Source organism: Populus euphratica, unplaced genomic scaffold (assembly GCF_000495115.2).
Source record: "Populus euphratica unplaced genomic scaffold, PopEup_1.0 scaffold3.1, whole genome shotgun sequence".
Classification (NCBI taxonomy): Eukaryota; Viridiplantae; Streptophyta; class Magnoliopsida; order Malpighiales; family Salicaceae; genus Populus; species Populus euphratica.
This window is the reverse complement of record NW_011499847.1, coordinates 5692959-5713865: the sequence shown is the minus strand read 5'-3', so window position 1 is coordinate 5713865 and position 20907 is coordinate 5692959. Positions and strand designations below refer to the sequence as shown.

The 20907-nt window shown below is 33.6% G+C and overlaps 2 protein-coding genes across 3 annotated transcripts; one reads left to right on the top strand and one right to left on the bottom strand.

Moving 5' to 3' along the window:
- Positions 1 to 8729: 8729 nt before the first annotated feature.
- LOC105110452 (probable N-acetyltransferase HLS1-like) lies at positions 8730 to 10949 on the bottom strand. Of its 2 annotated transcripts, XM_011005507.1 has the most exons (3): positions 10869 to 10949; positions 10575 to 10766; positions 8730 to 10411 (listed from the first exon to the last, which is right to left on the bottom strand). In XM_011005507.1, exons 2-3 carry the CDS (start codon positions 10746 to 10748, stop codon positions 9431 to 9433), a joined length of 1155 nt encoding a protein of 384 aa, XP_011003809.1. In that variant the 5' UTR covers positions 10749 to 10766; positions 10869 to 10949; the 3' UTR covers positions 8730 to 9430. The 2 variants fall into 2 exon arrangements, with proteins under 2 accessions (XP_011003809.1, XP_011003801.1); XM_011005499.1 differs by having other exon boundaries at positions 10575 to 10944.
- A 6548-nt stretch (positions 10950 to 17497) lies between these two features.
- On the top strand, positions 17498 to 20189 carry LOC105110443 (BAG family molecular chaperone regulator 4-like). Its single transcript, XM_011005487.1, has 4 exons — positions 17498 to 17918; positions 18507 to 18763; positions 18854 to 19000; positions 19766 to 20189. The coding sequence occupies exons 1-4, from the start codon at positions 17723 to 17725 to the stop codon at positions 19961 to 19963; spliced, it is 798 nt and encodes a 265-aa protein (XP_011003789.1). The 5' UTR covers positions 17498 to 17722; the 3' UTR covers positions 19964 to 20189.
- The last annotated feature ends 718 nt before the right edge of the window (positions 20190 to 20907 follow it).

The following is a 20907-nucleotide window of genomic DNA, read 5'->3' as shown; positions in this document are numbered from 1 at the left end:
AGGTAATTTACTGTGGAATTGCAAAGTATAATTAGTATTTTGCCTTTATCTGCAAAAGTTTTTATTTTGTTTATAGGGCTACAACAGTATTTTCCATGGGATACAAAGATTATTTGTAAATTGATTGAGAATAATTTAAAATCAATAAAATTAAAGGGTAGGTAAAGGGTTATTTTAATATTTTTTATGGGTTTTTTTTTGTTATACTCTATTGAAATAGAAAACAATTAGTGTTTTCATAAATAAAAATAAAAATAAATTATTAACACGTGCAGTGACCAAGATTTTTCTATTATCATGTCATTTTGTGGTGGAGACTTATGGAGCATTGCATGTTTCTCAATTAACGGAGGAGGTTGGCTTTTTTTTTCCTCTTCCTCTTTCTTCTTTTTACTCATTGAATTTTGGATTACATCGCAAAAATAAAGATTGTCTTTTCATTTATTTTATCTTGAAATTATAATTTTTTTTATTGATCTTTTTTTAAATTTTTAAAAAAATTTATTCATTTGATTTTGTTTTACTTTTATATCATACTTATTTTTAAATTATTATTTTTATTATTTTTTTGATTTTTTCTTTTAATTTTGTCACTTAAGATTTTATTTTATTTTCCAGATTGGGTTGTCATGCTTTTAATTGTTCTTTTTAATTATTTTCTTGATTGTTTTTTGTTCTTTTAATTAATCTCTCGATATTTTATTTTATTTTTTATTTAGTTTTGATCTTTATTTTTTTTCTTTTAATTTTCTCCTCGGCATTTTTATTTTATCTATTTTTTATTCAATTCTAGTCCTCATTTTTTTAATTTTTTTTATTTTTTATTTTATTTTATTTTTGAATTAAATCCCTCGTTATTTTTTTTCATTAGTTTTTATATTATCTTATTGTTTTTTATTATTATTTGTTTTCTTTCTAATTTTTTTAATGGTTAAGAATTTTATTTATAATTTTTTTTATCTTTTATAATTATCTCAGTTTTTCGTTGCTAATTTAAAAAATTATCTCAATTTAATTTTTTTAATAATTTTATTATTTGACATTAAATTATTATTTTGAACTTTTTATTTTTTATCCATTTCCTTAATTTCTTTTAGATTATCTCGGGTTACGGATTAATTAAGTTAATATATGCTGCTTTTAATTTTTTTTTAATAGTTATTTTTTAGTTTCATTACCCGAAATTGTGTTAGTAGATGTTGATTTTTCTTATTTTTTTGCTTTTCCTTTTCATTAAATTATACTGGATCATATATTCATTATATATTCATTAGATTAGCTCAATGTAATTTAAGTTTTTTTATATTTATTTAGATTTGATCATTCTTTTTTAAAATAATTATTTTATCTAAATTGCATGTTAAAGATAATGTGTTAGTGAAGTGAACTCGGACTGATTTAAATTTTTTTCTTGATTTTTTTTAAATTTATATTTTAAAATTAGTTTTATTAAACCTTAAATGTTTTATTTTTATTTTTCCCTATCTAATGTTATTTCATGTCATAAATTTATTAAGTTAACCTAGATTTAATAAAAATATTATCATTAGAATTTTTTTATATAAAAAAAAATTAACTCACCCATGCTGTTGCAGCATGGGACTAGTAAAAAAAAATAAAAAAATCTAATAATAACACCAGGGAAAGAATAGTTTTTTTTTAAAGAAAAAAACAGTATGGACGGGCATATGCGAATTAATATTGTCACGCAGTACGGGACCCGGTGACGGAGATAGGGAGCTGATAGGCATGATTTGTTTTTTTTCGATCTTTTGCTTAAGAATTTATAATTTTAACCCATATACTAGTGAAATTAAAACTTGACCTTTCTCTAAAAAGATTTTACAACTTAGGTCCCTAACTAAATTTTCTGGTTTCTGACGGGACCCTTTATGACAAGGTTAAGGTTGCCTTAGGTTAGAGGAAAGTACCTACACCTATCTTGAAACACAAATGAATTCATTATAATTTCATCGAGAAATAATTTCTGATAATGTAACTTTAATATGCTAACAATGAGAAATGCAATGCAAATTAACATTGTCATGCTTCGCTGGACACTGGTTCCAGGATTAAAAATAAATAAATTATTATTTTCTTCAGCATTTAGATTCGTTTTTTCTGTTTATATTTGTCATCTATATGATATTTTATCTATTTATTACATCTATAGGGTGTTTAATGAATTTAGAACTAGTCATAATGTATATAAGCTGATCCATGCATCTAAAATTATTAAAAAAAACAAAACAAATAAATAAACTGTGGTATTGGACTGTTTATAATAGGTTAAATAGGCATAAGATTTTTGATATATTTCATCCTATTTTTTTTAATGAAAACTAAACAAGATTATTATTTTACACTTAACTCTTGAAAGGTTTATACCAGCATTATTAGCAATAATTATATGATCATATACAAACTTTATATACATATTTTTTATATAAAAAAATAAGCTTTTAATTAGTATTAATGAAAATAAAATATTTAATTTTTGTACTGTAAAGATTTTACGAAATTTGTTCAAGTTAATTATTCTTTTATTTCTGCATACAATTGTATATTATCTCGGAGTTTTCTTTTAAAATATGGTGGAAAGAAAAGTCAAACGTTGGATGCCATTAATAGCAGCCCAAGCAGGCTTGAATTGAACAGAGTAAGAACTATGTATTTTAAAAGCCCAATGGAAATCGTTTAAAGTCCACGCTTCTTATCAAAACGAAGATCAAAAGAAACTAACAGCGAATTAAATTACATGTTAAATTTAATTCAATCTTAAATACAATTCGAATTTATTTAATAATATATTATAATTTTTATATTTATAATAAAATATTAAATCACATATTAAATTTAATTATATTATTTGATATATCTATGAAAATGAATTGAATTTTGACTATTTTGCCTAGAATCAGTTTTTCTTACAATTTTTTTTTGCAAGAACCCTTATATTTACCATTTTTTTTACACTATTCTTGTAATATTTTACCACCTTCATGTTAATTTCCCAGTCTAACTCTAACATCCTAAGTGCTGGACGAGATATATAGCTTTAATCATTCTTCATGCTGGACTTCCCCTTTTATATGATCAAGGATATCACAAAATCTGATTTGAAGATATACTTTATACACCTCAAGTCCCAGGATAAACTCAAAAGGTACCGAATCAATTTAGATTCATACTTGTAAGCTATGAATGAGAAGAACTGCCATCGTAAGACCTAGTCAAGGAGGTAAGTGTCTTCGTCGAGGCCGAGGAGAAGAAGGGCTGCGTGGACATGTTTTAGGTGTTTGAGAGAGTTAAAGCTTTGAAAGAGACGGATTTTGATGTCTGCTGACTTGTTGAGAATTAAGGAAGGCATAATTTGAAAAAGAAAAGGACTTGTTATTCTTCATCCTCATTATTCATTACTGGAATTAGTTAAGATCCGTAAAAGAAAATTAATTGGAAAAGGCGTAAAATAATCTGCAAATTATGATTAAATTCTGCAGTTCTTCTGTAGTTATAAAAGAGGAGCTATATAGGAAAAAATTAGCAGCCACTTTTACTGCATTTTACATCCCCTCTTCAAGTAGCAGGCACGAAGATTAGAAAAAGAGAAGGAAAGAAATAGTTGTTTTTTTTTTTTCTTTTATAAACAAATAGATTTTGAGCTGTTAAGAGTATTTTTAGAATATTATTTTTAATATCAATTTAAGGGAATTACTATAGCAAATCAGAGGTTCTTTCCCTGATTTGTTTTTGGTTATTTTTTTAGCAATTGAATTTTATTTAGAATTCAAATCAGAATTCTCAAAAAATTTCAAATTACAAACTTGATTTAAATCTTGAAATTAAATTCAATTCCAAAGATTACAAACAGCATGTAAACTCTGCATTACAAATTCATTAATTTCAAAGTTTTACAGCTTGACCTTACAAACTAAAGAGCGAATCCATGAATAACGACTTGACAATGCTACTAGGACCTGAAAACAACTATAATTTTTGGAAAGGAGACAATGATACGTAGTTACTGAATTTACACTTTGAATCCTGGCTGTGTTCTTTGTATTTTAGTTTTATGTTCCTTCTCGTGTGAAACTGCATGTCAGGAACTTGGACACAACGTCCCATTGAGGATGAAGAGCTTTTCTTGTTTCCTTCGATGTCATCCCAGGTTAAAAGGGTCTGCTTATGCACCCAAATGGATTTCAGACAGTCTCCCACGCCCAAGTGATAACGTTATCTTAAAAATCTAAACCTGTTCACTAAAAGAAGCCTATGCCGTCTCGAGCCCACTTAGGATCAAGCTAACAAAGGCTCACGGTCGGTCCAGATTCACTAAGGCCCAACATCTTTTGAATGGAAGGCGATTAAGATAAATTAGAAGGCTTGGACATGAACCAAAACAAGTAAGATTTGGGCCTAAATGATGGGAGTTTGTCGATTGCCTCCTGCTTCATGGTGCCCACTGCCATGAATTCTGCCCGAAGAAAGTTTCACCAGCTCCTCGGTCCGAACATGTTCAATGGAACTAAATTGTTAGGCATTGGCAGCAAGAGATGAAACTAAGTCAGATTAGCCGTCACTCAGCCCACGAAAGTCAGGATTATCCTATTTTTAAATGTTAAGTTAATATGATGGGACGGGTCTTTATTTTTTGACTATGGCTATGACGGGGCAGCTAAAGAGGCTGAGACCGATGGGTGCAGGTTTGGATAGAAGGGTGACCCTTGTGGATATATACCGCAAAAAGTTAGGAACAACGAGTGTGCAAGTGATATTTTATAATATTAGTCTTATTTGACTTTTCACACATTAATAAAGGGTTATCAATGTAATTCCATGCCATGTCATATGCTTTGAAGTTATTTTCAATGGTACCCTTGTTTATTGAAGCATGCATCAAATTAGCAAAATTAGCCTAGGAGTTTATTCACTGCTGACAAATTTCAAATCTTAATGCGTCCATCTTTTTTTTTTTAAACATACTATAGTAAATAATGTCCGGATTTATATAGCATAATTAATTTTATTTTTATAAAGTATCAAAGTAAAATCTTAAGATATTTCCTTGATTACTTATAAAAAATAGTTTATAGGTGAAATGGATTTCTAATTAATGTAACAATCATTAACAAGTCAAAACAAGTTTTATGAATTATTTTGTTAATATAATTTTCTTTTAATTACCATAATCTTGAGATTAAAAAGATCGTTCTTTCCTAATTAAACTTAAAATGAGAAAATGAAATGATTAATGGTAGCATTGCTTGTAATGGGTTATTAAATTTAACACGAATAATTGTAAAAGAAAATAAAAAAATTGATGTAAATAATAAGGTTCTTTATGTCTTTTCTTGTTCTTTAAAAATAAATTTGACAAGGTCTAAATATAATAATATGACATAATTACTTGGGATTCTGAGCTTTTTTTATCTGTTAATTTTTATTTGAATAAATTTTAGAGTATCTAATATTATAAATGATTGAAAGATTGGTTGGATTAAAATATTTTTTAATCTAACAGATTAAAATATACCTTAAGAGAAGGGGCGGGCAATATCTTTAGGAGGAAGGGAGTCCAAGTCATGTCATCTGTTTTCGGATTATTTTTTACTCTTACCCTCCATTAGAATATGAAATGAGGTATAATTAAGTTGAATTAAACAAAAAAAGAGTTATAATTAAATGTATATATAATAAGAAAACCAAGTAATTAATATTTTGACGTTTTGATTATGGGAGAATAGTTTTGGAAAATTCTAAATAGTAAAGGGTTGACAACTACTCTTGACGGAGTTTTTTTTTATAAAATGAAAGTAGCTTTCATTAATAAATACCAGAGTACGTATATGCTCATCAACAAAGCTATTTTCACATCATATGGAAAATAAAAACAATATAAGGAAATGATTATATATTGTTATGTTCAAGTAGCTAGGCTAGAGACATGACAAGCAATTTGATAAATTAGTCCTCCGATAGACTCCCATCCTTCTAACTATTTGGACTTCCAATTAAATTTTTTACTTCAGGCTGCTCTTACCGAAACTTTTTTTTTTATATAATAATTAAGGTATTATTAACAAACCAGTTTATCATGGTAAATTAAAATTTGAAACTTGAAAGCATCGCATTAATTCAAGCTGTCCTCGTGCTATCAAATTCTATTGCAGCATATTGGGATAAAAAGCATGTTTGGAAACGTGGCTAATCAACATTTTTTATATTATGAATTATTTTAATGTATTAATTTTAAAAATAATTTTTTTAAATAAAAATATATTATTTTAATATAAAAAATATTTTAAATAATAATTACAACCAGGCTGGAAGCTCCTGTGTACAATGTATCCATAAAGTTGATCATGATTGTCCACAGGAATTTTCAATCTTCATTAATATGCAAACTAGAACGTACTAACTAACACAAAGAAAATTCTACCCGAATCTCTCAAGGGCTACGTGCAATGAATAACATGGCCATCATCTGCATCCTCAATTTAGCTGTCCAGCATCAAAATTCGCGACTTACATTTTTTTTCTTCATTCTTCTCGTACACGTGATGTAAAATACGTGCAGCCAATTTAGACTATAGTATGAAAGACGTCTGCAACTGTCAGAATTAAAGGGCTGCAATAAATGTGAGGAAGCTAAAAATCAACGATATAATTGACGTTGCCATGTCCTTGATCATCGCGTGCTCAAAAGAATCGAGACTGGATGCGTATATGTGCTTGTTGTATTCTACGAATTGTGGTCCATCGTAGGTTTTTAATTTCCAAGCTCTCGAACACTAAGAAAAATCCAAACATAGATCGAACAAGCCTTTATGATCACAGAGGTCTCCATTCAGATTTGTCAAGACATCACTTAGCAATGAATGTTTACCTGCATGTAATAATTGAATATCCTTCTCTCTAAGTGGCCAGCACCATTTTTGGTCCGCTTTTATTACTGGAGCCTGCATGTTTTCCTGGGGTGGGAAATTATTGGAAATCAGACGGACGGACGGACTTATAGCGAGTGTTTGGATATATTCTCTTTATTCCGTGGTGATTTTTGTATCTCTCTCTTTCTCTTTCACACGAAGATGTGCTCAGCTGTTTGCCAGTTGCCTCCATGGAATTAACTTGTAGTCGAGTAGTCTCGTGTGCAGAGTCATAATAGAACTTTTCTTTCTTTGCCTTTTTTTTGGGCGTGCATGATAAGGCTACGCAACGATTGATGTTAATCGATCTATCTTTTCAAGTCCCAGTCTAGTTGGACATTATGCATGCTACAAGGAAAGAAAATCTTGTGAATGCATGCTTAAGACCCGGCTGGGGATAAATGAACTTCATTTCAGTAGCCTGATAATTCATTAAAAATCAAAAGAAAAAAAATATCGATTTTAATTTTAGCTGTGAAAAAACCATCTCACCATAAATTGAAGTAGTTAAATGAGATCTTGAAATAGTTTCATACAAATTCTTTCAACATTCCTATATTTACTTAACACACATGCACAAACGTTCCAAGGGCTCAAGCTCGATCGTGCCATACCTCGAAGAAAACTAGGAAAAGGGAGATGCACCACGCATTTAAATCACACAAATCGGTTTAAATAACACAATGGTACTATTTAGAAGTATAGGACTACAGGGGAGTTTTGGTGCCTGAAAAAGAAGCACGTACGTGCGTACGCATCCTATATGATTGAAAGATTTTATATATATGCGTTTTCTACAGGGGTGCCAATGGGTACTCCCAGTAGATTCAAGTGAAATTCAAATTGAATTTAATAATATCCATACTCTATATCTATTATATATTGACTAATATAATTATTCAAAAAATATTTACCCCATTCAAGTTGGGTTAAGTCGGGTCAATAGTACATTGTTTTCTCTTCCTCTTATCAGCTGTTTAACTGCTCTCTCGTTGCTACGGTCCCTCGTATTACTACTAACAATTACAATCCAATTCCATCTAAGACATATGTGTAATATATCCCAATCCCAAGCACATCAAATTAATCCTTAATCTTTATTCTTACTTAAAATCATCAATTCTCTACGGCTAACTCTTCACAAATCCTCTTTCTGATACAAAACCTAAATTGTCCGGGATGTACGTACACTCACAATTAAACAAAAATATAACGAAGTACCATACATTAATATTTTGTAAAATTTAGAGAAATATTTAATGAAAGATTAAGAAGTTATCGATGTCGATGGCTAGTATGCTGGTGCTCTTACAAAAGTAAAGAGATGATAGGTTTCAAAGCTGGAGTTAAATATTAAAGTTGGGGGAAAAACTACAGCTAGGCTTAGAAATTAATGTGACAAAGGGATCATGAGGAATTAGTGCTCGTGCTTATTGCAGCAATGACCAATGTATCAGCTTGGATTAGCTCTCTACATGTGTAATGGACATGCAAGTATATATTGGCATTATCATGATTAGAAACCTCTAAGTCATTTAAACCACTTGTTCGTGCTCTCGTGCTCCACTCACTCCAAATATTTCTATCAAAAGACAAAAGCCTCTTTCAAGAATCAAAGTCCATTGCTCCATTATGATTGCCATTCGATTGCTAACTTTCAATTTTTCATCTAACCAATAAAATCATTATCTATACCGTCATTATGCAATCATCATCCCAATAATCATGATCAGGCTAGCTGCGGTACACGTATTTAAATGACAAGAAATACCTTTGAAAAACAAATTCAATGGTGACTATAAATGAAGAAACTTCCTTCTTTGGCAGGAGAGAATAGATGCCTAACTCATGGCTGCTTTACCTAGCTAAACACGGCGTCGACTGTGACTATTGACTTGAAACCCTAACCAAAGTTGTTTTATCCGCAGGACTGGCTAGGGTTCTGGAAGATGTAGGATCCTGCATCTGGGCAGTGAAGTTGACATCTTCCCATCTATGCTGTGCCTTAATTATGCATGAGTTGAAACCCTCCGAAATCATAAAATATTTTGCTAGAAACATCTAATGACCTTATTAATTCACTTTGGAGACTTCGCTGGGCGGTTTTTTGCATTCAATAGGTATGTATACCCTCCATCTCAAAAGAAATATGAACTTCTTGCATTGGCATGCTAAGGAATGCTTTAGCTATATGAGAGGCGACGAATGAGATAGGATAATCCAATCGAAAAATTTTTACCCGTAAGGAAGGTACAAAACATGGACAACTGGCTTCATGATTAGTCAGGATCGCAAGGGTATCGAAAATTGAGTCGATAACAGGGACAAATAGGGTGGCACGTAATTACGGAAATTTTTTGAGATTTTTTGTCACCAATGTGAAAGGAACAAGAGAAAAGCCCCCACAAAGGAGAGATGGATGGACTCATCTAACAATACACGAGGTGGGGTTTGGCCTCAAGCAAAGCATAATAAATCCAAGTGGATATTTTCTTATATATTGCTTAAACCTCTCTTGGGTCTACGAAAAGGCATGTTGTTGTCGGTGGCGTTTTTGGCAATTGAAGGATTGTGCTCTCTTCATTTTTCATGGCCTTTATGCACCACAAATCTTCTGGACAGGAGAGCGATTTCCAGTAGGGGATGTGAGGCCTTAGCATTTCCTTACAGCCTACTTCTGTTACTGTAACCTTACAATCTTTGGTCTTTGTCGCCATGTTATGCACAAATTGGCACAAATCTCCAACCAGTTTTCCTGATAATGGTCCTTCAAGGTGCAATCCATACATGAAGTAGAATCCAAATGGACTGAAAAAATCTGGTATTGCAGGCAATTTAAAACACGGAAAGATTTTATCCATCAATCTTGAAATCTTGGTGTATATTAAGCAAGATAAGGGCGCTTTCCCTAATCTTAGCTTGAAGAGCTCCCCACTGTTCCATACACTAAGCATGGCCCAACTACTTGGAAATTTCCCATCTGAACCAAAACCATCCCATGACTCACCTCTTTGATAGGCCACCCAAGTCCCCATGCTTAGCCTGTTTCTTAGTATATTGCCTATATCATCAGGGAAAAACTCGGTTGAAGTCATTAGCTTGCGGTATAGAAACTCAGCTTCTTCAATCCTGAGTTTCGCAACCTCAGTTTTTGATGACAAACGCAAGGCTCGACGATCAACTGGATTAACAAGAATCGCTGGCGTCCTGAATTTGGCATATCCAAGCTTTTTTATGAAGAGATTAACTGATGCCTCATTATCTTTCTCTGTAGCCATGTACGCGTAGTCAACATCATTTTCAACAAACCATTTTTCCAATTCAAGCACTAGCCTCAATCCAATCCCTTTTCTTCGATGAAGCGGTGCAATTCTTAAGCCTAACACATAACCCAACTTGGCTAGATTCTTTGGAGGTTTATGGACGGTTGCAAGCTTTATAGAGCCTTGAATGACACCAACCAGTTCGCTGCCCAGCTCGGCTATCTAACATGTAAAAGAAACAAGGTTGCAATATTTTTTCGTCAATAAGACATCATTGTAAGGGCAATGGATGTAACAAAACATAAGATATATCAGATAATGGATATAATGAAAAACAAAGGAAAAATAAAAAAGAATGACGATGAGCAGTATCGTGAGCACGTACCAGCATCTTGTACATCGGACTGTTTTTGATTCTACAGATGGGGTCACCCATAGTATCTGTGAAGAGAACTACTCGTTTAGTCGGGCCTACCTCACATCTTCTCTCAAGATCTTCCACTCTAGCTCTATGAATTTGAACATCGTAGCTTCGTATTTTAAGTTCTCCGTACACCATTTTTCTCACTTCATCAAACTTGCACCATAAATAGCAATGAATAAGCGACCGGCATGAGAGAGTGGAGATACGAGCAACTATAGCTTTTTTATTTATAAGAGATCAAAAGAGAGCCCATACACTTAAGATGAAATATTGCAGCTAGCAAGCGTATTGTATATTAGCTAGTAATATGGGAAGGAAATAATAGGTTCTTTGTTCTACCACTAACTAAAAGAAATGGTCCTGAAAATTCATATTGATCATCATTTATATGCAAAGGTGGGAAATGTGGAATGTTACCTCTAATCAACATCAACATTGAGCTTCAACAGCAATAATAATAGACAAAAGGTGGTTAATAATAGGATGTGTCTTTTTGTCCTCAGCCTTTTGCCCATTCTTAACTTAATTAAGCCCTGTCCACGTTAGGATCACCTCAGGCTCACGCCACCGTGCACGCCTAAGAATATGTATAGTTGGCCAACCCTCACTTGTCAATCGATTGTCCAAGTACGATTAAGCCCTCTGCCCTAGCAAAAAAAAAACTGTAGTCGCTCAGCTGATACCATACATATACGGGTACGATTAAGCCCTCTGCCACCTAATTGAAAAATAGGTATACTGTCCCGTCGGCAGGTCATAAATATCTTCAAATCTGATCATAGATTAACGATTCTCGACAAGAAGTTCCTTGTTTAATTTTTTGTCGAATTATCAGATCAATCTTTTAGCTATGGGTGTTGCGGTTGGCCTTATTAATTAAAGGAGTCTAGATTGTGTCGTCGGCAGGTGTTCACCGTGTATATATAATGCATGGTGGCGACATATAATTAACTAATTAAGTGCAGGGATTAATTAATTGGGCGGGTTTTATTAGCTTAAGCTTTATGCAAGAGGAGAAGTCCCTTTCCTCTCACACTGAAGTTCTTGCATTTGTAATATATTTTATTCTTGATTTGTTTCTTTGTGTGTTGTGTGCGCTAACGGTGGTCCATATTAGCTTCCTTTTAGACGCTTCGATCCGAAAGTGAAAGTAACCCCACTATAAAACCCTAACTCGCTCTCTACTGCTTACAGAAAAGCTACATATATATAAATTAATGATAATGCTGCTCTAACGTGCCCTGTATATGTGTGCGCCAGCAAATTTAGCTTGCAATAGTAGGTCCACATCAAAGCGAGTCCTCTTGGCTTGAACTTATAGATCATGCCCAGGGACGCAAGGCAGCAGCTGTTAATTTTCTGGCAATTTACATTGGATCCGGTTTGGGCGTTGGGTTGCATGTGGGCCATTCGGTCTCGAGGCTTACCTATTCATCAGGCTTACGTAACTGTGGTATGTGGGAAGACACAGTGGCCCAGAGGACCCTGGAGACGAGAGCGAGAAGGAGGCTGTCCTGAGTAGCTGTCAAGTTGATTGGTTTGGGTTTGCCATGAGTCCACGATGAGATGCGGGTGGACTTGAGCTCTAGTGTAGCCCAGCAAGATGCTTTGGATGTTCGTAAATAAATTTTCCATGGCGTCGCGCTCCTTGATTTAATAGTTCTCTCCACTCAAACAAGGAAAAACAAAAGAAAATGGAGTGACTCCTTTTAATTTTTAGCATAAGTTTTCCAAGACCTTATTAGAAATATAGTTTTTGTAGTGTGCGAAAAGGTAGATGAAGAACCATTAAGACAAAAAAGAAAAGACAAAGTTCAATAGATGCTGTACCGTCTTATACTTTTTAGATTAACGTCTTATGCTTGCAAAGTTAATTATTGCCATGTCCCTATGCTTTAATTCGAGTTAGAATTATTAATCTTCATCTTTGGGAACAATGGGCAGAAAAATAAGAATAGAAACGTTTCCAAACGATTAGCTTATAGAATCAACATATAAATAAAAAAGAAAAGGAGAAGGAGACATAAGGAACACAGCAAGAAACCCTAATATATATGATAACATAGCAGAATTAAAATCTAAACATCTCACAATTAATTACACAAAATGTTTTACGAAACCCTAACCGTTCTTGTTCTTGTTCTTCTTCTCTTGCTGTTTTTTTTGGGCCCTTATTTAACTTACTCATATGGTTCCACCAACCTCATTTTTATAATTCACAATCAATCCACCGCACCCATTATTGCTTAGAAAAAGACACGTGCTTCATTGATGCGCCATTAGCCAAATACAAAGTGCACACGTGTAGGAAGCCCCCCATTATCACCCAAAAAAAAAAAAACACAAAGGTCCCTCCCACTACATTTTGGCTAAAGAAAATATGGGTCCCCGCTTCACTCATGATGATCAATTTTATTTAAGAAAGGACTCCTATTGTTGTTGATGATTTTAACTCTCCCACAAAGTGCTAAGTGTACGATATTTATTTGTCTTGTTGGTGTCCTAATCTTTCTTTGCATGCATTATGTTGTCTAGCTACATCTACACGACTTTCTAGATGGACACTTTTGAGGGCCAAGGTCAATTTTTAATGTGTGGTACCACTCCAAAAGTGCTTCAAGCTTTCTTAAGGGAGGGAGCATGATAACTCCTTGCTTTTATTCTTCTATTTGCATCAAACTTATCTACGGAAGTGTTGCCGATATGCCCTATGAGGAGAGACCTTTTATGTTGATGCTCAGTATTGTTCCAATAGTCTCCTCGTTAATCATCTTTATCCATTCCCCTCAGACCCTTCGGAGATGCGACCGTGATGTGTTAGTGGACCAATCTTTATGTACCAATTGTCATGAAATATAGGAAGTGGGATGAAAGCTAGAGGAGGGACCAGTTCTTAATCAGATTTGTGTACGAAAATGATGGAAGCTAGATCATGGATAAATAACCCCAAGATACCACCATCTGAATCTGCATTAAAAGAGAGTGAAAAAGAGAGAAATGAAGAAGAAACGGAAGGGCACATCACACCAACTAACTAAGATCGATACCATGTTCGTATATGCCAGCTAAAGACGTCATTTTGCAATGAAAAGCATTAAAGAAGAGAAAATGGTTACGCTACATGTATCTAAACTACACAATATAAGGTCCTCAAGATGTCAAGTAGTGATCATTAATAATTTGCCTTTTTTTCTTTTTCTTTTTCCTTTCAATGAATGAAAGATTCACTATAGAAGAGGGGCTCAAGGGAGAGCTCGCTTTACCGCAAAAGCTTTACAAACAAGATTTTTCTGAAAACCAGTATCGATAGATACTAAAATTCTATCTAATGCAAATTCTACATACTTAACGATTGTCAATGGCAACTTTAAGCAGTCAAGAATTATATACCTTACAATAACTAAAATTATTGGTACGAACAGCTGTACACTGCTCTTATTTCTTTTTTCCATACAAGCAAATGAGATTGCATCAAGCAATCCTTAATATATTAACTTCAAATCCTTCACATTTATAGCTTATAAGCCAAGCTAGTATCTAGAATATTTGATTAATTTTTTGGTTCTGATAACCGATCCATCCTTTCTTAATGAAATGATTATTGAATCATGTTTTATTCCTGCAAAAGGTCTTCTCTTTTACATTTAGGGACTAACCGATGACTGAATAAGTATTATGTAAAAAAAAAAAAAATTATATTTAAGTTTGTGCTTGATTGAACTTAAAAATAATAACTAGTTATTAATTATTCTTTCTATGATCATTCTTTTATATAACATACCCGAAGGAAAAAAAAGTAAACACTTATCCATCAAAAACTCATTTCATGTAGAGAACTTCTTGCAAAGTTGAATTCATATATTGCACACTCCAACTGACCTTTGATTGCTTCGAATTTGAAGATTCTAGGACTGAATATCCTTTACCTTAGAACATTAGAAGAACCAAGTGATTTTTATATTCAATTTCTCTTTTGTAAAAGACGCAATTAGAATCAATTACCTTTCCTAATAGAAAGTCAATTCAGAATTGCAAGCCATTATATAAAACTATATTTAATTAGGGATATGAAAGGTTTTTGTAGAAAGTTATCTCAAACTCTGTAAAGAGTATATTTATATCCTCGTGTCTGAAGGACTGTTATATCATGACCGAAACTCGAAGCATTTACGTAAAAGTGGCCATAAGACATAAAGTTATTATCAACCAAAAAACCTACATGTGATCATGGTACCTTAAGAGGTGCCTAGGATAACCTCCTGCGTATCGATCCCTCATTTCCCTATTGAAGCCACTCCTGTTTCAAAAAGCCATTTCGCAGGAGTCCACAAAATATGGGGAGGATTCGAAATCACTTGTAGGCCCATTTCATGGTCGCCGTTTGTTTGGGCCCATATTCTGCAGAGGACTTAAGCCAGTCCTGTCCAAAACTGGCCCATATGACTGTTCTTGGGGCTAGTATCTTCACATTGTTTATAAAAAAATGAAAGTAAAAACTACATTTATGTTATTTTTATTTTTTCTCGTTGATATTAGAATTTGGGAACTTTTCTTCATTAGCACCCAGTAACATGGTCCATTTCCTTACTAGTCGTCGCAGTTCCTTGGAATGGAGCACCTGCAATCATATTTTTTTCGATTATAGATGCCATGTGAAAATATAAAAAGAACCAGGCAATTTCTTTTTTAATTTTAAGAATGTAGAACCAGCCAGTGTTGGGCCGAGTTCTAGTAGAGAAAAACAAACATGGTACCGAGTGAAGGGAGACAAATTTTGTTCCAACGAAGCCCCCTCCCTGTATTTTCCTTTCACTGTTCTACATAATTTACTAATATTTGGTTTTAGAGGGGGTCTGATACAGAACGTAACTAAGAAATCAGCTATATGCACAGCCATATGGGCTCCAAATAAAATTCCAGAAACACGTAAGCACAATGGCATATCATCAAAATCTAAAAAAAAAAATTAAAATTAAAATCCAAATAAGGTCCTTGTGTTCTTAGCCTGGAAAATCAAAGAGGGACTCGTGGTGCATTATTTGCCCGTGGCCTGTGGGTACGAAATATTCTCTGGTGACCTGCCTAATGTCATAAATAGGAACGTTAAATCAGGGTTACTTTCATCTTCTGAGGCTGTGTTTGGTAATATAAATGCATTGCATTTAAAAATATTTTTCAAAATATATGTGAGCTGAGAAAAAAAAGTATCAAATTTAATATTTTTTAATTTATATATATATATAAACCTAGGCCGCATGACGAGACGCATACCAGATTTTAACTACAAATATAACCTGCAGGCTGGAGTACGGGTCACCCTATGTATCATTAAAGAAGCAAGAAAACTAGGTGGTTGGTAAATGGTAAAGATTTGGGACTAAAGGGTTTTTTTTTTTTATGGTTTCGAGTTCTTGGTTGCTTATATCATGGCTATTGAAGACTTACATGGTCGTTAACTTCAGGGCCCATAAAATTAGTCGTGCTGCGCACAAGTTACCCGGACATCCACGTTAATCTAAAACAAGAAAACGCTTGTGGACCCGTTTAATCACACCAGGGGTGCAAACGTAATTGGCGAAAATCAGCAAATGTTGACCCCTCATGTCACCTAACAGGGCTCGAGTTTATCCTGTACTAATATTATCCATTAATAATAAAAAAAAATAGTTTTTTTTTTTTTTTCTAATATGCCTTATGTTTTTTCCAGACTTTAAGATGTTGACATTCCATTTGCAACCACAGTTTCATTACTATCACTATTCCTTAATTATTACTGTTGCTGTTACTAACAGCATTCAAGGATCTGAAAGAAAATCACCTGCTTGTAATGTTTATGCCAACAATGTAGGTAAATTTTTTTTTATTTAAATTTTTAATAATTACATAATTTTAAATTTATTTTTATGATCCATTTCGATTTATTTTTATAAAATTATTATAATTTCAAATAAATATTATAATATTTGATTGGTGCTAATTTTGTAAATGAATATTTTTATTATTATATAATCAAGTAAAAATAGTATTTTATTAAAAAAATAGAATTTTTAAATTTAGTAAAGTTTATGATTAAAGGCAAGTGTAGCAAGATAAGTTGCAAAGCACGAATTATTTTAATATATTATTATTTTAATATTAAAAAATTACATATATCTAGCAGATCAATTGAATTACATAAAAAAATTTAAAAATATATTTATTAAATTCGAATAAGTTTTGTGTTTTGATTGATTAAACTATAAAGTATAAGTAAATCTAATATATTATAACTTTTATATTTAAATATTAAAAATATTATATTAAATAATTTTTTAAAGCTAAAATATATTTTTATTAATTATCAAGTTTTTCTTGAGTAAGTGTGAAAAAAGAAAAGGATAAATTTACCATTCAATAGAATCACTTAAATTAATTCAAATAAATGCTTGTAAAATAAAAAGGATTTCTGATGTTATAAATAAAATATTCACCAACGTCAAAATATTTAAAACGATAATAATATATTTAGAAATACTTTTTTTATATATAATTTTAAAGGGTTGGTCTGTGGTTAAGAATACCTATTCCTTTCTTAGTTTTACACTTCAATTCTTGGTAATTTATTTCAATAACGGGCCTTCGATAAAGCAAAAGAATAGAGTTTTAATTTATCGATTTCTATTAGATTGAGACTTGTTAAATTTCTGTAGCTGTTCCCTGCTTTAATTGCCTCTTTTGATTGTCATCTTTTATCAAGTATTTGGAAAAACAGGAGGTGTATATTTGGTATGGGATCGCATAAAATTTCGAAAATTTTTAAACGCGCAGCCATTAATAATGCCTTATATAATGTGATCTTGACAAAACCACTACAAGATAATTGAACGCCCTGGAAATAGAGTGCCATGTACCCTATCAAGTTTCTTTTATTGCTGCAAACTGACAGAAACCGACCAACCGCTAAGCTCTAAAGTCTGCTGACAAGTCTGTCTTAAAGCTTCTTTTTTGTTTGCTTACTCAATAATCCTGTTTTGCTACTACAATGACCTTTCTCTCAACCAAACTTCAACCTTCTTCACTTTTCTTCAAATTGTATACTTCCATATGATTCTTGACCCCGTTTCTTGACCATGAAAAGCTCAACTTCAAAAGGTACAGAGACGAGGGAGTTTAATTACAGGGAGATAGACTGGGAACTTAGGCCTGGTGGCATGCTTGTTCAAAAGAGAGATGTTGGGGTTGGCTCTTCTGGGCCTCTGATCAAGATCAAGGTCTCTCATGGCTCATGTCACTATGATACTGACGTCCCTGCTCAATCCACTTTTGGTAAACATTTGTCACTGAAATTAATTGTGCGTGTGATTTGCTTTATTTTGGTTTGATCCCATTGGATTAAAATGCCAGGATCTTATTTTTCTCCATCTGGGATTTTACTTTGCTGTTCATTTCTTGAAAGTGGAATCAGAGACAAAACTGTGGATGGTCCTAGTTTTTATTTTAATGGTTGTTTCGCATTTAACGAGAATGATCTAGCCGTGATCGGCGATAGATTTTGTAGCATTTTTATTTAATGTTATTTTTTTTTTCCCTTCATCGAACAAGCCTTTTGGCTTTTATTTCTACTTTTTCAAGATGCAATGCATATTTTCCAAGGAACAAAAATTCGTACTTAAAAATTGATTTTGCTCAAGTTAACCTTACGGAGATGTACATTGATCATGATCATCTGCGTTCGTTCGTTCATTGTATGGTCCCTCTCATTCTTGCATGCAATTTGATGGTTCTGAGGTTGTTTGAGTTGACCTTGATTGTCTAATGTTAAACTGCCCACTGGGTATAGGTTGCAACATTATGTTGTCCCCTATTATGCATTCTGAAGTTGATCCTTAATTGCTGTATCTTGTTGAATTGAAGGGGATTTGAAAAAGGTTATTGCCAATGAGACCGGTTTGGAGCCTAAAGAGCAGAGATTATTGTTTAGAGGCAAAGAAAGGGAGAATGATGAATATTTGCACATGGTAGGTGTAAAGGACATGTCAAAGGTGATACTTTTTGAGGATCCAGCTAGCAAAGAGAGGAAGCTCGAGGAGATGAAGAGAAATCAGGGTACGTTTGAAGCCTATGAAGCTGTTGCCAGGGTGAGGGCAGAGGTTGATAAACTTTGCGAGAAGGTTAGGTTTCCATTGAGATAAAAGTTAAAGCCTTTTTTTTATGGCAATTTAGATAACTTGTTGGTTATCGATGTGCTAATGATTTCTTAGGTTGTTGCATTGGAGACAACATTTTGTAGCGGCACTGCGATTGCAGACAAAGAATTTGTTGTCTTGACAGAATTGCTTATGATACAGTTGCTTAAATTGGATTCAATTGAGGCTAATGGAGAAGCAAAAGTGCAGAGAAGGATTGAGGTTATTAATAATGCTGCCCTGCTTGCTAAATTTTTACTTCGCTGATGTTCTATGATTTTCTATCTTAGTTCGTTCAAAAGCAAGAGGGAAACTGTTTTGAACCTATAACTTGTTCCATGTCCCGAGTCAGAAATCAGTATTCGGTGTGGGTGTGAAAGATGCTTGCTCTTTATGTGCACAAAAGCTTGAAGTGATCTATGCTACTCGTAAAACAATGCTGGAAAGTGGAATTAAATGAATGAAAGACAGCTTAGGATAAGTTGGAGCCTATGTTTGTCCTGATTAATGGGCTATTTCAACCGGGTTATAAATTTTCAGTTTCATATTGATCAATCATGCTTTCCCACTCCCACTAAATAAAAAAGACAAAGAAGGAGAGTTGGAAAGTGTAAAGAGAATAGTGCTTGCTGATGAATCAATTGTTGTGCCTCTGTTCTTGAAAATATAGGGTAAGCAAGAGGTCCTCTGATGTGATTATCCTTCTGGCATGTATGTGCGAAAGTGTAGAGATTTTGTCACCCCTAATGGCCCTTTAATTATTTCCCATAAACACTTCTTGACTCGTGTGGCCGTTGCTTCACTATTACTCGCAATTCCATAGGCTGCCAAGGTGATGACCTTTGTGTCCACTTTTTTTTCTTTTTGATTCGAGTCCTTGCATTATTGGGTTCGCTCCTATTCGGTCCAAAACATGACGACTAATATGTTGTTCAGTGCAGTTCTGCGTCAAAATGATGATGTATAAATTTGAATTTTCATGAGCAGGTTCGTCGAATCCAGAGCTTTGTGGACACTCTTGACAACTTGAAAGCAAGAAACTCTGACCCCTTCAGCAATAGTAGCAATGCAGTATCAGTGACTACCAAATGGGAGACATTTGCGTCTGGAGTTGGAAGCCTGAGTGCCCCAGTTCCAATACAATCTGCCACTAAAGTAACTCAGGACTGGGAACTGTTTGACTGACCATGAGTTCTGGTCACTGGTTGGTTTTGTACAAATTCACAATGGATTGTATATTCCCATAGGGCTTCAAACCCGTATTGTGTAGCATCTTATGCTCTGTTGGTCACCGAGTGCTGTTTTTGCCGAGAAATGCAGGGGCATATTTCAAACCGCTTCTATATCTGTACATATGGCTTTGCTTATAATAGATGAGCAACTTGTCTCGTCTCATCCGTTTGCCTTCTTATACATGGACGAATTATGCTTGGGAAGCATTGCGGGAACCATCTTTAAGTTTTGGTCTGAGACATGACAAGTTGACAGCCATTTTCGAATGCACACCCAAAAGTCTCAAACAAAACCAGCATGATCAGCCTTCATATATTTATATATTTTAGGGTAGAGCTAGAAACACCCCCACCCTATCCCATATCTACCCAGACTGCGGCTGCACTTTACCACTTTCGTTTTGGTTTCGTTTTGTCCTGGACACTGCACTTGCGTTCATCTACAGTACTTATGGTGCTCCTTTCCCTGGGTAAAAATGATGCCAGATTGCCGCTGCACACTTCACTTTTCTTAGAAAAAAAATCACCTTGTTGATCACGTTTTCACAACATATTCTTACAACAGAACCATAGCTTTATTTTTAAAAAAATATCTGAACAACGCGACAGAAGATAATCAGTGGTCTAAATGCTTCCTTTCTTATAGACTAATGTCCACCCTTCCACCCTATATAAGTCTAGGCCTTCAAATCTCAACCTAACACGGCACAATTAAACATGCAATTTAAGTCCAGCTGCTTCTTCCAACCGTTACCCCCCTGAAAGAATCGAGTAGGAGAAACAATTCCCCAATAATACACGGAGCTTTGAGTTGGTTTAACCTGCTGGAAATTAGAGAGCAAAGACCAGGGCATTAAAATGATTTAATAATAATGATGCCAACAGAATTTGCGTTTC

Excerpts from the sequence above, each read along its gene's own strand:
- LOC105110452 (XM_011005507.1), bottom strand. The coding sequence starts at position 10,748 with ATGGTGTACGGAGAACTTAAAATACGAAGCTACGATGTTCAAATTCAT. Across the intron at positions 10,412-10,574 it reads GTCCGATGTACAAGATGCTG|ATAGCCGAGCTGGGCAGCGA; the intron begins GTACGTGCTCAC and ends TTTACATGTTAG.
- LOC105110443 (XM_011005487.1), top strand. The coding sequence starts at position 17,723 with ATGAAAAGCTCAACTTCAAAAGGTACAGAGACGAGGGAGTTTAATTAC. Across the intron at positions 18,764-18,853 it reads TTGATAAACTTTGCGAGAAG|GTTGTTGCATTGGAGACAAC; the intron begins GTTAGGTTTCCA and ends ATGATTTCTTAG. Across the intron at positions 19,001-19,765 it reads AAGTGCAGAGAAGGATTGAG|GTTCGTCGAATCCAGAGCTT; the intron begins GTTATTAATAAT and ends TTTCATGAGCAG.